The sequence below is a fragment of the Ictalurus punctatus genome, chromosome 27 (genome assembly GCF_001660625.3).
Source record: "Ictalurus punctatus breed USDA103 chromosome 27, Coco_2.0, whole genome shotgun sequence".
In the NCBI taxonomy this organism is placed as follows: Eukaryota; Metazoa; Chordata; class Actinopteri; order Siluriformes; family Ictaluridae; genus Ictalurus; species Ictalurus punctatus.
In genome coordinates, this window is record NC_030442.2 from 1,992,833 (window position 1) to 2,005,000 (window position 12,168).

The 12,168-nt window shown below is 42.2% G+C and overlaps 1 protein-coding gene across 6 annotated transcripts in view; it reads left to right on the top strand.

The window, feature by feature from the left end:
• Positions 1–470: 470 nt before the first annotated feature.
• The window catches only part of LOC124626415 (B-cell receptor CD22), a 13,501-nt gene continuing 1,803 nt past the window's right edge, over positions 471–12,168 (top strand). For 4 of the 6 annotated variants that reach the window (XM_053676522.1, XM_053676521.1, XM_053676523.1 and 1 more), the window contains exons 1-9: positions 471–570; positions 5,909–6,241; positions 6,369–6,575; positions 6,732–7,082; positions 7,167–7,385; positions 7,490–7,759; positions 9,543–9,812; positions 11,583–11,852; positions 12,059–12,149. In XM_053676522.1, the coding sequence (XP_053532497.1) occupies positions 483–570; positions 5,909–6,241; positions 6,369–6,575; positions 6,732–7,082; positions 7,167–7,385; positions 7,490–7,759; positions 9,543–9,812; positions 11,583–11,852; positions 12,059–12,149 (2,099 nt within the window). In that variant the 5' untranslated portion in view covers positions 471–482. Of the gene's footprint in view, positions 571–3,981; positions 4,630–5,908; positions 6,242–6,368; positions 6,576–6,731; positions 7,083–7,166; positions 7,386–7,489; positions 7,760–9,542; positions 9,813–11,582; positions 11,853–12,058; positions 12,150–12,168 lie in introns of those variants that run through there. The other 2 variants (XM_053676525.1, XM_053676526.1) reach the window with 2 other exon arrangements.

The window sequence follows — 12,168 nt, forward strand, 5'->3', positions numbered from 1 at the left end:
ATGTACACACACATACAAACCGCACACACACCACACACACACAAACTGCACATATTTTTTAATCATTCAGTACTAGTGCTGAAATAGTGTGTATAAAGTGACGGTTGTTTATTTTAAGTTTAAGCTCAGGAAACAGGAAGACTTGCGTCTAGTCTAGCAGATATTCTTGCCCCCATCTGACATGCTCACACACACATGCACACACACACACGCACACACACAATATTGTCATCACATCACTGCACATTTCCACTAAGTTAGAACATTACCAAGAGGAGACCCAAGAGGACGTGAGAAAAAACTCTCTCTCTCTCTCTCTCTCTCTCTCTCTCTCTCTATATATATATATATATATATATATATATATATATATATATATATATATATATATATATATATATATATACACAAACACTCAACGAGCACACCTATGCATATTGATATCGATTGTGTTTATAGTGATCTCCCAGTTAAACAGTTAAATGATTGTGTTTTTCAGGGCTCTAAGTGGAACTATGGACGTTGGATCCAGAAAGCTGCTGCTGCTGATCCTGTTGTTGAATATTACAGGTAGGGTTGCTGTATTTGTTGAGTATTAAGATGAACCCGTCTCTGCTACATGGAATATGTTAGCTGTGGGCTTTTCCTAACAGGCCTAAACTAAACAACTCCAGATACAAAATGAATGGACATGAAAAACTCCTAATGTTGTAACAGATTCCAGGTTATCAAAAGGCCATAAACTGTGCTAAATGAGTATTTACTTCTGTGTGCTAGATCCAGCTTGCTTTATTTTCGAGATATTGTCGCTTGTTTAACAGCTTCATGCTGGTGGCAACATTAAACGCTAATGCTACAGTAGTGATGAAAGTGTCGGCTGATCTGAGAACAGTTTTGCAGTTTATTTTGTAATGTTTCAGGCCAGGATGTGAACTGGGGAAGCTGCTCTTAGAGCAGAACAGTTTAAAGGCTCTTGTTCTCTCGAGTTTTATTAAAGTTGTTCAGTGAATTTAACAAAACTGATTGAAACAGTGGAACATGCAGTAATGTAAATCCACACACAAGTGTTACTCTGAGTGTATGAGCTGATCCAACTTAGTTTCAGAACAAACTGTTTCTTTACCACTGATCTGAGACCAGATATATTTCTATTATGATCATGTTAAGATTCACGACAAAAGATTATAATGCATTTATGAATGTTTTCAATCGTCCAGATAATTCAGTTGTCTGTACGTGAACGTGTCTGGACGCTTAAAGATGTTTTGTGGAGATTGTGGGTGAATTTCCTTCCTGATTGAAGCGTGCAGTCAGAAGCAGGACGCAAGTGTGTATACTCAGCATGTTACACAAGGATTGTGGGCGTAGTCAAGAGTGGGGTTTAATACCCAAGTACGCAACATCTAAAAAAAAATCAGTAATCAAAATGATAGGCAGGAATAAGTCAGAATTTAATTAAACACGATAATCAGGAAACATGACATGACAGAACCCTCCTTAATGCGTGACTGAAGTGTGAGAAAGGTAAAAAAAAAAATAGCTGAATGTCTACCAGCTGCCAAAGCCATTGAGGTGGGCATTGCCCAGGAAGTGCAACTTCCTTCCCTAAGGTAGATCAAAGAGCAAAGGTCTCCATGCTGATAGCAGGATTTACACGTCGTCAGTGAATCCAGGAAGTGATGTCCTCGGTGCAGCCAGGAAATGGAGCGATATCCTCAGTGTACCCAGAAAGGGGAGCAATATCTTCAGTGAACCCAGAAAGAGGAGTGATGTTCTCAGTAAACCTAGGAAGGGGAGCGACGTCCTCATAGAAGCCAGGAAAAGGATCGACATCCTCAGTGAACCCAGGGAATGGAGCGACGTCCTTGTTAAACCCAGGAAATAGAGCGATGTCCTCGGTGAAGCCAGGAAATGTACCGATTTCCTCAGTGAACCCAGAAAGGGGAGTGATGTCATCAGTGAACGCAGTAAGCGGAGCGATGTTCTCAGTAAACCTAGGAAGGGGAGGGACGTCCTCATAGAAGCCAGGAAGTGGAGCGATGTCCTCTGTGAAGCCAGGAAAAGGATCGACATCCTCAGTGAACCCAGGGAATGGAGCGACGTCCTTGTTAAACCCAGGAAATATAGCGATGTCCTCCGTGAAGCCAGGAAATGTACCGATTTCCTCAGTGAACCCAGAAAGGGGAGTGATGTCATCAGTGAACCCAGGAAATGGAGAAACATCCCTGCTGAAGCCAGGAAAGGGGAGGGACATCCTCGGTGAAGCCAGAAAGGGGAGCCACCTCCTCAGTGAACCAGAAAAGGGAGCGGCGTCTTCAGTGAAGCCAGGAAGGGAAGCGACATCCTCTATGAAGCCAGGAAGTGGCGAGACGTCCTCGGTGATGCCAGGAAGTGGCGAGACGTTCTCAGTGAAGCCAGGAAGTGGCAAAACGTCCTCAGTGAAGTCAGGAAATGGAGCGACATCCTCGTTGAAGCCAGGAAGTGGAGAGACATCCTCGGTGATGCCAGGAAATGGCGAGACGTTCTCAGTGAAGCCAGGAAATGGAGCGACGTCCTCGTTGAAGTCAGGAAGTGGAGAGACATCCTCATTGAAGCCAGGAAGTGGAGAGACATCCTCATTGAAGCCAGGAAGTGGAGAGATGTTCTTGGTGAAGCCAGAAAATGGAGCGAAATACTCAGTGAACCCAGAAAGGGGAGTGACGTCCTCGGTGAACCCAGAAAGGGGAGGGACATCCTCTGTGAACCCAGAAAGGGGAACAATGTCCTCAACGAAACCAGAAAGGGGAACGGCATCTTCAGTGAAGCCAGAAAGGGGAGCGACGACCTCTATGAAGCCAGGAAATGGAGCGACATCCTCAGTGATGCCAGGAAGTGGCGACATCCTTGGTGAAGCCAGGAAATGGAGTGAAATCCTCGATGAACCCAGAAAGGGGAGTGACATCCTCGGTGAACCGAGAAAGGGGAACAATGTCCTCTGTAAAATCAGGAAGTGGAACAATGTCCTCTGTAAAGCCAGGAAAAGGATCGACATACTCAGTGAACCCAGGAAATGGAGCGACGTCCTTGCTAAATCCAGAAGATCGGGCAACGTCCTCAGTGAAGCCAGGAAATGGAGCAATATCCTCAGTGAACCCAGACAGGGGAGCAACGTCATCAATGAATGCAGGAAGTGAAGCAACATTCTTGCTGAACCCAGGAAATGGAGCAACATCCTCAGTGAAGCCAGAAAAGGTAGCTACACCCTCAGTGAACCCAGGAAGGAGAGCGACATCCTCATTGAACCCAGAAAGGGGAGCGACGTCCTCAGAGAACCCAGAAAAGGGAGCGGCGTCTTCAGTGAAGCCAGGAAGTGCAGCGACATCCTCTATGAAGCCAGGAAGTGGAGCGATGTTCTCTGTGATGCCAGGAAGTGGCGAGACATCCTCAGTGAAGCCAAGAAATGGCGAGACGTCCTCAGTGAAGCCAGGAAATTGAGCAATGTCCTCGTTGAAGCCACGAAATGGTGCAACGTCCATGGTGAAGCTAGGAAGTGGAGAGACGTCCTTGGTGAAGCCAGGAAGTGGAGCTACGTCCTCAGTGAAGCCAGGAAGTGGCGACGTCCTCGGTAAAGTTAGGAAATGGAGCGAAATCCTCACTGAACCCAGAAAGTTAGGCGACGACCTCGGTGAAGCCAGGAAGTGGAGTGACGTACTTGCTGAACCCAGTAAATGGATTCATATCCTCAGCAAACACTGTAGGTGGAGCACTGTCCTTCAGAAAGTCTGGCGGTACAGTGGTATCCTTGTCATCAGCCTTGGGTAGAACTGGGCAGGATTTTTATGCTGTCCTCATGACCCTGAAGAACATTAATACTAAGAACGAAAGATTCTCAGTAGATTATAATATGAACTGCTTATTATAATAACTTTTTAAAGATATTGATCCTGAGCTATGTGTGTTTGTGTGTGTGTGTGTCTACCTATCTATCTATCTATCTATCTACATACATACATAAATATATATTAGTTTCTTTTTTATGGTTTGGTACATTATCTATTTATTTTTGGGACTGTTTGTGTAAATAAACACCATTGCACTGATGTGCTTTTGTGACTGATCCAACATTTCTTGTGCAGAGAGCCATTACCAACCCCCCTCATCACACAGAGACAGACACACAGTCATAACAGATGAACCAAAAGAGAAGAACAACCTGAAATCAGGACGCGGTACATCTTTAACTAGGTTTAGAAAAAGAAATTAAGTTAAAGAGACACTTTTTATGGCACAAAATAAAGGACAGTAGTGTAAGAAATGGGCGTTACTCACTTGAATGTCCGCTCTCATGTAAAGCAAAGGAAGACACTGAGCTAAAATAGCGTGATGTGGTAACCACAATGTCCTTACTACTAATATCATATAGACGCGCATAACCCTACAAGTGCAGTACGTGTGAAGGAGTAACAGATTATTAAGACAAACACTTGTCAGTAAAATAGTACAATAGTTTTTTTCCCCTCACGGATATTTTTGGCCAGTAGGCAACATTTAGTGGATCTACACGTGTCAGCTGTCTGAAGGCCGATGTCACCATGTTTTACAGAAAGTCGAGAAATATAACATTAGCAGCGATGCTCATGTTACTGACAGGTAAACTTTTCAGATATTTCAGCTCTTTCTAGTGTTTTTCTGTAATTCTACAAACCCGGATGAAATTTTTGAACGGTTTCAAACTGAGTTCTGCTTCTGTCGTCATTTTCGCACGTCACTGGCTCTCTCGCTGTGTGACTGAGAACAGCAGCAGCAGCAGTGGTTAAAACTGTGGTTACGCTCTTCCTGGTCAGTGCATGATCTATTTTAATTTGTGCTTCTGAGGCGTGTTTCACGAGGCGAGTTGAACAAACTCAGAGTTGCAGAGTAAGTACGTTTTGAGGATAATTAAAGTTAACAGGTTTCATGGCGCCGGTTATCAACGTTCTCAGTCAGTCCAGGTTTTAACCCTGAATCAAGGGCCGTTTCTCAATGTGCGTTCTTATGTGATCTTGCGTCCTTGTGTTCTTGTTCTACGTCATCATCCACCGCCGAAGTTCAATTCCAGTACTCAAGAACGGAAGTACCGGGGACGCATAAAATTACCCGGATGTGTTCATGATCTCCAGGATGTATCGGATGCAGACCTGAGAGCACCGAACCCACTTGAAGACAGAAGGCTGACTCATACCTGTAGTTTTAACATCTTTTTAACGACAATAATCGAAATACCTCGAAATACACAGCTGAAAAGAATGATTTTGATATGTGATTTAGATTGTGATACATGAGGTTGTTGAAAAGTCGAATTTATCCCTCAGAAGTGTTTGAATTAAACGACGCTAGCTTCCATCCCGAGGTAACGGTAAACTCTTTTACGTTTTTAATGAACGTGAGGTCGCAGCTTACTACATTAAAACATGCTTAATTAACGTTTAGTAAACAGTAAATCTATTAACCAGCTGAAACATATTACTGAAGCAGCACTGAAGAGATGAGGACCCTGTCCCACTATGGGATTAAATTTCATCCTATAGAAATGAACCACTCACAAAGTGTCCTTCTTACTATTATTCCGATCTCCACAGGATTCCCCACAGACTGTGAAACCTTCGCTACGAACACTAAAGGGTTAACTATAATGAGTCAGATTGTGTGTTAACTATAATGAGTCAGATAATGAGTGAGGCTCACAGCTGATTGGTCCTAGTTGGGTTTGAGTTTTCTTACCCAGAATAAAACCTGTTCTGGAGCAGGTAACCGTGCAGTGTAAGTTACCATGGCGATGAAACTCATTAAAAACAAGTCACCTTGTTGAGACAGAAAAACCAACGTTTGCTCAAACTAAACTCAAACTTAGCTTTGTGTGTGTGTGTGTGTGTGTGTGTGTGTGTTCCAGGAGTTCAGGCTCAGCACAGTGTAACTCTCTCCTCTCAGAGTCTCTGTGCTGTTACTGGATCTACAGTGAAAATCCCCTGTACATTTACACCTGGTCACTCCAGTGTCACACAGAGAGAGTGGTATCGAGTCCAGAGCTCTGAAGGAGAACCACGAGACCTGAGCAAAGATCCACAATACTCAGGACGAGTGTCTGTAAGAACAGTGACGTCTGACTGTGAGCTGACAGTGAGGAATGTGAGAGCGAGTGACTCTGGAGTTTATAACTTCAGATTTAAAACACGGAGCAATGACTGGATATCAGCTCCATCTGGAGTTCATCTGACTGTTACAGGTAACACACATTCACACACACACACACACACACACACACACACACACACACACAAAAAAACCCTCCATAACAAATAATTACATATTTCATTTAGAATATAACACCAAGCTCTGTTTCATTTTTGCAGATCTGAAGGTTACAGTATCAGACTCGGAGAGCTACAAGGTACTGAGGTGCAACACCACCTGCCCCTACAACCCCACTTATGTCTGGTACAGGAACGGACTGTTTAAAGTTCATCAGGACAGAGGTAAACTGTATGTCAATAGTGGGGAACCAGGCAGCTACTCCTGTGCTGTAAGAGGACACGAGGAGCTTCGCTCTCCTGCTGTCTGTAAGAACTCACTTTACACTTCACTCACTCTGTCATCATCTCACTGCCAGCTTCTGTTAGATTACAATAAACTCACATGCAGTGATTCATGACTGAGTGATGCTTTAGTTGGGTTTAAGATCAGATTTCTGTCCTAATTCATTTTGTTTTGTTCAGGTCTTTTTGATGAGAAGAGCTGCTGGAGTGTGACGTACTCCACCCAGAATATCTGCTCTCTGATTGGATCATCAGTGGACATACACAGTTATTACACCTTCCCTAATCGTTACAAGGTCACAGAAGTGTTCTGGTTCATTAAAGAGCAGACTGGCGTTGAACCTGTGGATGTGAGAGAGGATGAGGAGTATCAGGGCCGAGTGCAGTACACACAGATCTCCCAGAATAACTGTAGACTGAGAATCACTAACCTGAGAGAGAGAGACGCTCAGACATACAGATTCAGATTCTACACTGATGATCCTACAGGTGAATACACCGGTGATCCTGGAGTCTCTCTTTCTGTCACAGGTAAAGCTGCATAACTATACATTTACTTTATTACTTTTACTGCAGAAATAGATTAAATTAATAAACTGATTTTATTATTTACAGATCTGAAGGTTACAGTATCAGACTGGAGTGAGCAGTACATGAATCTCATCTGCATCACCACCTGCACTCTGTCTAACAACCCCACTTACATCTGGTACAAGAACGGACAGCGTGTGTCTGAGTGTAAATCTGCCTCCTGCTCTGTAGCTGCAGTCGGTGGTGCGGTCAGTTACAGCTGTGCTGTTGAAGGCCATGACAGTCTCCTCTCTCCTCCAGTGTGTGAGTGTGGATTTTACTCTCCTCAGTCATAGTACATCTATATCTGTATCAAATGCTGATCCTGAACACACACCAGCTGATTCAGGTGTTTTATTTCTAATCAGATTCTCCTAAAAACACCAGCGCAGTGGTTCTTTCCTCTGGAGACACAGTGGAGGGGGGTTCAGTGACTCTGAGCTGTAGCAGTGATGCAAACCCTCCTGTTCTCACCTACTCCTGGTTTAAACAGAGAGCAGCTGCAGACACACTGCTGACAACAGGCCAGAATTACAGCATCAGCAACATCAGCTCCCAGCACAGCGGACTGTACTACTGCACTGCTCACAACCGGCTGGGACAGGACAACTCTACACCCACACTCCTGGATGTGTTATGTAAGTGAAATAAATTATACATGTTCAGGACATCTAAAAACTTGGTATGTTTGTCCTTCATGCGTATATTCTTGCTTCCAGTCAAAGTTTGGGTGTATGCATTAGAGAATGAATGTTGAAAGAATTAACAGTGTTTGTAACAGTTGGTCCCTGAATTTCACATGCAATGTTCACAAAAACTGAATTAATATAATAATATTCACAAACGTTTTGGTAAGCCTGATTGTCTCCATAGTTACATACCTACGCATGTTGATAAATGCCCATTACCATAAAATACCAAGCTCATTCACAGCACAGCTGATTTAAATTTACTGGCGTCCACAAAACAGAGAGCTGAAAACGACACACTGGTGAATAAATGAAAGAGCAGCTCTTAAGTACGGCATGCACTAAATCATTCATTAATGCAGCTCAGCCACTGCACTACATCAGATATCATATACATACACTAATACATGCTATACTCCATGCTGTTTTATAGTGGCATATAAGTAGTACTGTAGGTGGCGCTATTAAAATTTCATGACGATTTACACAACTACAGGAAAAAGATCGCTGACCCTCAAAGTCATCCATCTTGAAATGATTCGGCTTGGACACACTTTGTTTATAATGACCAATCACAGGGTCGTGTCATGTGAGGTGTTCACCCAGTGTGCACGATACAGTGAATGAAGCCTCCACGTGATGTCTCCACGTGATGTCTCCACGTTAGCCCTTTACCTTCTTCTCAACTACACATTTTAATTCAACTGCGCTTTTTGAGTCACTACATCTTATTGAAAAATGTGTTGAACATAACTCAGCTGATCGAGCCATCTCTACCACTCGGTTTAGGTATGTTGTGTTGAGAACATTCAGTAAATGTTGCTGTGTCTTGAAGTAGTGTGCCTTTTCAGTTCACCTCCTCACAGGCAGTTAGCAACAAGAAGTCACTCCAGACATGCGCCTCTACCGCTTTATTTAACTTCTTCAAAATGTTTTTGGTACTTGGTAAATGTGTTTATACTTTTACCATGAAGTGACTTTTGGCCTATACTGAAAAGACTATAAGTTATCTATACTACGGCTATACTAAAAAAAACAAACTGTGTGGTCTGTTAAAAATAAACATTGATTATTGTTGTTATTGCCCCAAGGAAATAAAAAATGCAAAGAGGAGGTTAGTGAGGATGTTAAAGGTTTAAGCATACTAAGGCCTCAAAGTCCTCAGCATACATCTTGAGGCACTGAAGTTTATATAGCTTCATATATGCATGCATTTATACATGACAGCCACAATGAACCCCAGAAGAAGTGTTTGAGTGTGGGTTTTGGATTCCTGCAACCCTGAAGCACTTAGCTTTGCTGATAGTACAAAAGTATACTGAACTCTTTGTCTTGTACGATGGCGTTTCTTTTCTACCAGTTGAATGGCTGCTCTTACTTGGCTTGTTTATGTATTCTTTAATCATTAATGTGAAATGATTGAGCTTCACAAAATTGCAATAAAGTTTTGGGTGTAGTTTAAATAAATAACCAATGACACAATACTGTACAACACTCCAAAATGAAGCTGATCATTTGAGGTTCACGTTAGTGAGTCTCCTTATACGTACCTTTACAAACTCTTGTAGGATCCTCGGAGATCAGAACACAAGAATTTTTCCTAGCTATATTTCCATAAATACCAACCGTGTGTAGATGCTCCTGTGAATGATTTATGAATGAATTTCCTCGTAACCAGGTTCATAAATGAAGTCCACTGTTTTTAATATTAAGACCTTGTGCCTGTTTTTAGATTCCCCTAAAAACACCAGCGCAGTGGTTCTTTCCTCTGGAGACACAGTGGAGGGGGATTCAGTGACTCTGAGCTGTAGCAGTGATGCAAACCCTCCTGTTCTCACCTACTCCTGGTTTAAACAGAGAGCAGCTGCAGACACACTGCTGACAACAGGCCAGAATTACAGCATCAGCAACATCAGCTCCCAGCACAGCGGACTGTACTACTGCACTGCTCACAACCAGCTGGGACAGCACAACTCTACACCCACACTCCTGGATGTGTTATGTAAGTGAAAAAAATTATACATGTTCAGGACATCTAAAAACTAGGTATGTTTGTCCTTCATGCATATATTCTTGCTTCCAGTCAAAGTTTGGGTGTATGCATTAGAGAAAGAATGTTGAAAGAATTAACAGTGTTTGTAACAGTTGGTCCCTGAATTTCACATGCAATGTTCACAAAAACTGAATTAATATAATAATATTCACAAACGTATTGGTAAGCCTAATTGTCTCCATAGTTACATACCTACGCATGTTGATAAATGCCCATTACCATAAAATACCAAGCTCATTCACAGCACAGCTGATTTAAATTTACTGGCATCCACAAAACAGAGAGCTGAAAACGACACACTGGTGAATAAATGAAAGAGCAGCTCTTAAGTACGGCATGCACTAAATCATTCATTAATGCAGCTCAGCCACTGCACTACATCAGATATCATATTCATACACTAATACATGCTATACTCCATGCTGTTTTATATTGGCATATAAGTAGTACTGTCGGTGGCGCTATTAAAATTTCATGATGATTTACACAACTACAGGAAAAAGATCGCTGACCCTCAAAGTCATCCATCTTGAAATGATTCGGCTTGGACACACTTTGTTTATAATGACCAATCACAGGGACGTGTCATGTGAGGTGTTCACCCAGTGTGCACGATACAGTGAATGAAGCCTCCACGTGATGTCTCCACGTTAACCCTTTAACCTTCTTCTCAACTACACATTTTAATTCAACTGCGCTTTTTGAGTCACTACATCTTATTGAAAAATGTGTTGAACATAACTCAGCTGATCGAGCCATCTCTACCACTCGGTTTAGGTATGTTGTGTTGAGAACATTCAGTAAATGTTGCTGTGTCTTGAAGTAGTGTGCCTTTTCAGTTCACCTCCTCACAGGCAGTTAGCAACAAGAAGTCACTCCAGACGTCCGCCTCTACCGCTTTATTTAACTTCTTCAAAATGTTTTTGGTACTTGGTAAATGTGTTTATACTTTTACCATGAAGTGACTTTTGGCCTATACTGAAAAGACCATAAGTTATCTATACTACGGCTATACTAAAAAAACAACAACTGTGGGGTCTGTTAAAAATAAACATTGATTATTGTTGTTATTGCCCCAAGGAAATAAAAAATGCAAAGAGGATGTTAGTGAGGATGTTAAAGGTTTAAGCATACTAAGGCCTCAAAGTCCTCAGTATACATCTCGAGGCACTGAAGTTCATATAGCTTCATATATGCATGCATTTATACATGACAGCCACAATGAACCCCAGAGAAAGTGAGTGAGTGTGGGTTTTGGATTCCTGCAACCCTGAAGCACTTAGCTTTGCTGATAGTACAAAAGTATACGTCTCTTCGTCTTGTACGATGGCGTTTCTTTTCTACCAGTTGAATGGCTGCTCTTACTTGGCTTGTTTATGTACTCTTTAATCATTAATGTGAAATGATTGAACTTCACAAAATTTACATAAAGTTTTGGGTGTAGTTTAAATAAATAACCAATGACACAATACTGTACAACACTCCAAAATGAAGCTGATCATTTGAGGTTCACGTTAGTGAGTCTCCTTATACGTACCTTTACAAACTCTTGTAGGATCCTCGGAGATCAGAACACAAGAATTTTTCCTAGCTATATTTCCATAAATACCAATCTTGTGTAGATGCTCCTGTGAATCATTTATGAATAAATTTCCTCGTAACCAGGTTCATAAATGAAGTCCACTGTTTTTAATATTAAGAGCTTGTGCCTGTTTTTAGATTCTCCTAAAAACACCAGAGCAGTGGTTCTTTCCTCTGGAGACACAGTGGAGGGGGGTTCAGTGACTCTGAGCTGTAGCAGTGATGCAAACCCTCCTGTTCTCACCTACTCCTGGTTTAAACAGAGAGCAGCTCCAGACACACTGCTGACAACAGGCCAGAATTACAGCATCAGCAACATCAGCTCCCAGCACAGCGGACTGTACTACTGCACTGCTCACAACCGGCTGGGACAGCACAACTCTACACCCACACTCCTGGATGTGAAGGGTAACTCTACACCGACACACCTGGATATGTTATGTAACTCTACACTGACAAACTTGGATGGATTAAAAATTTATTATTTAACACATTTTTTTTTAGATGTATGAATATGGTGAGGCTTTTTATAAGGTGAAGTTTTTATAGACGGAGTCTTGAGTGTCACTAAATTATAATGGAAGTGATAACAGGAAGTAATGTGTTTCACTCAGTGGAGGTGTGGAAGCTGTATGCTCTATGGGGAGCTGCTGCACTCGTTCCTGCTCTGCTTCTCTCTCTTCTTACTGCCGTTCTGTGCATTAAGTGAGCGACAGATTTCTTT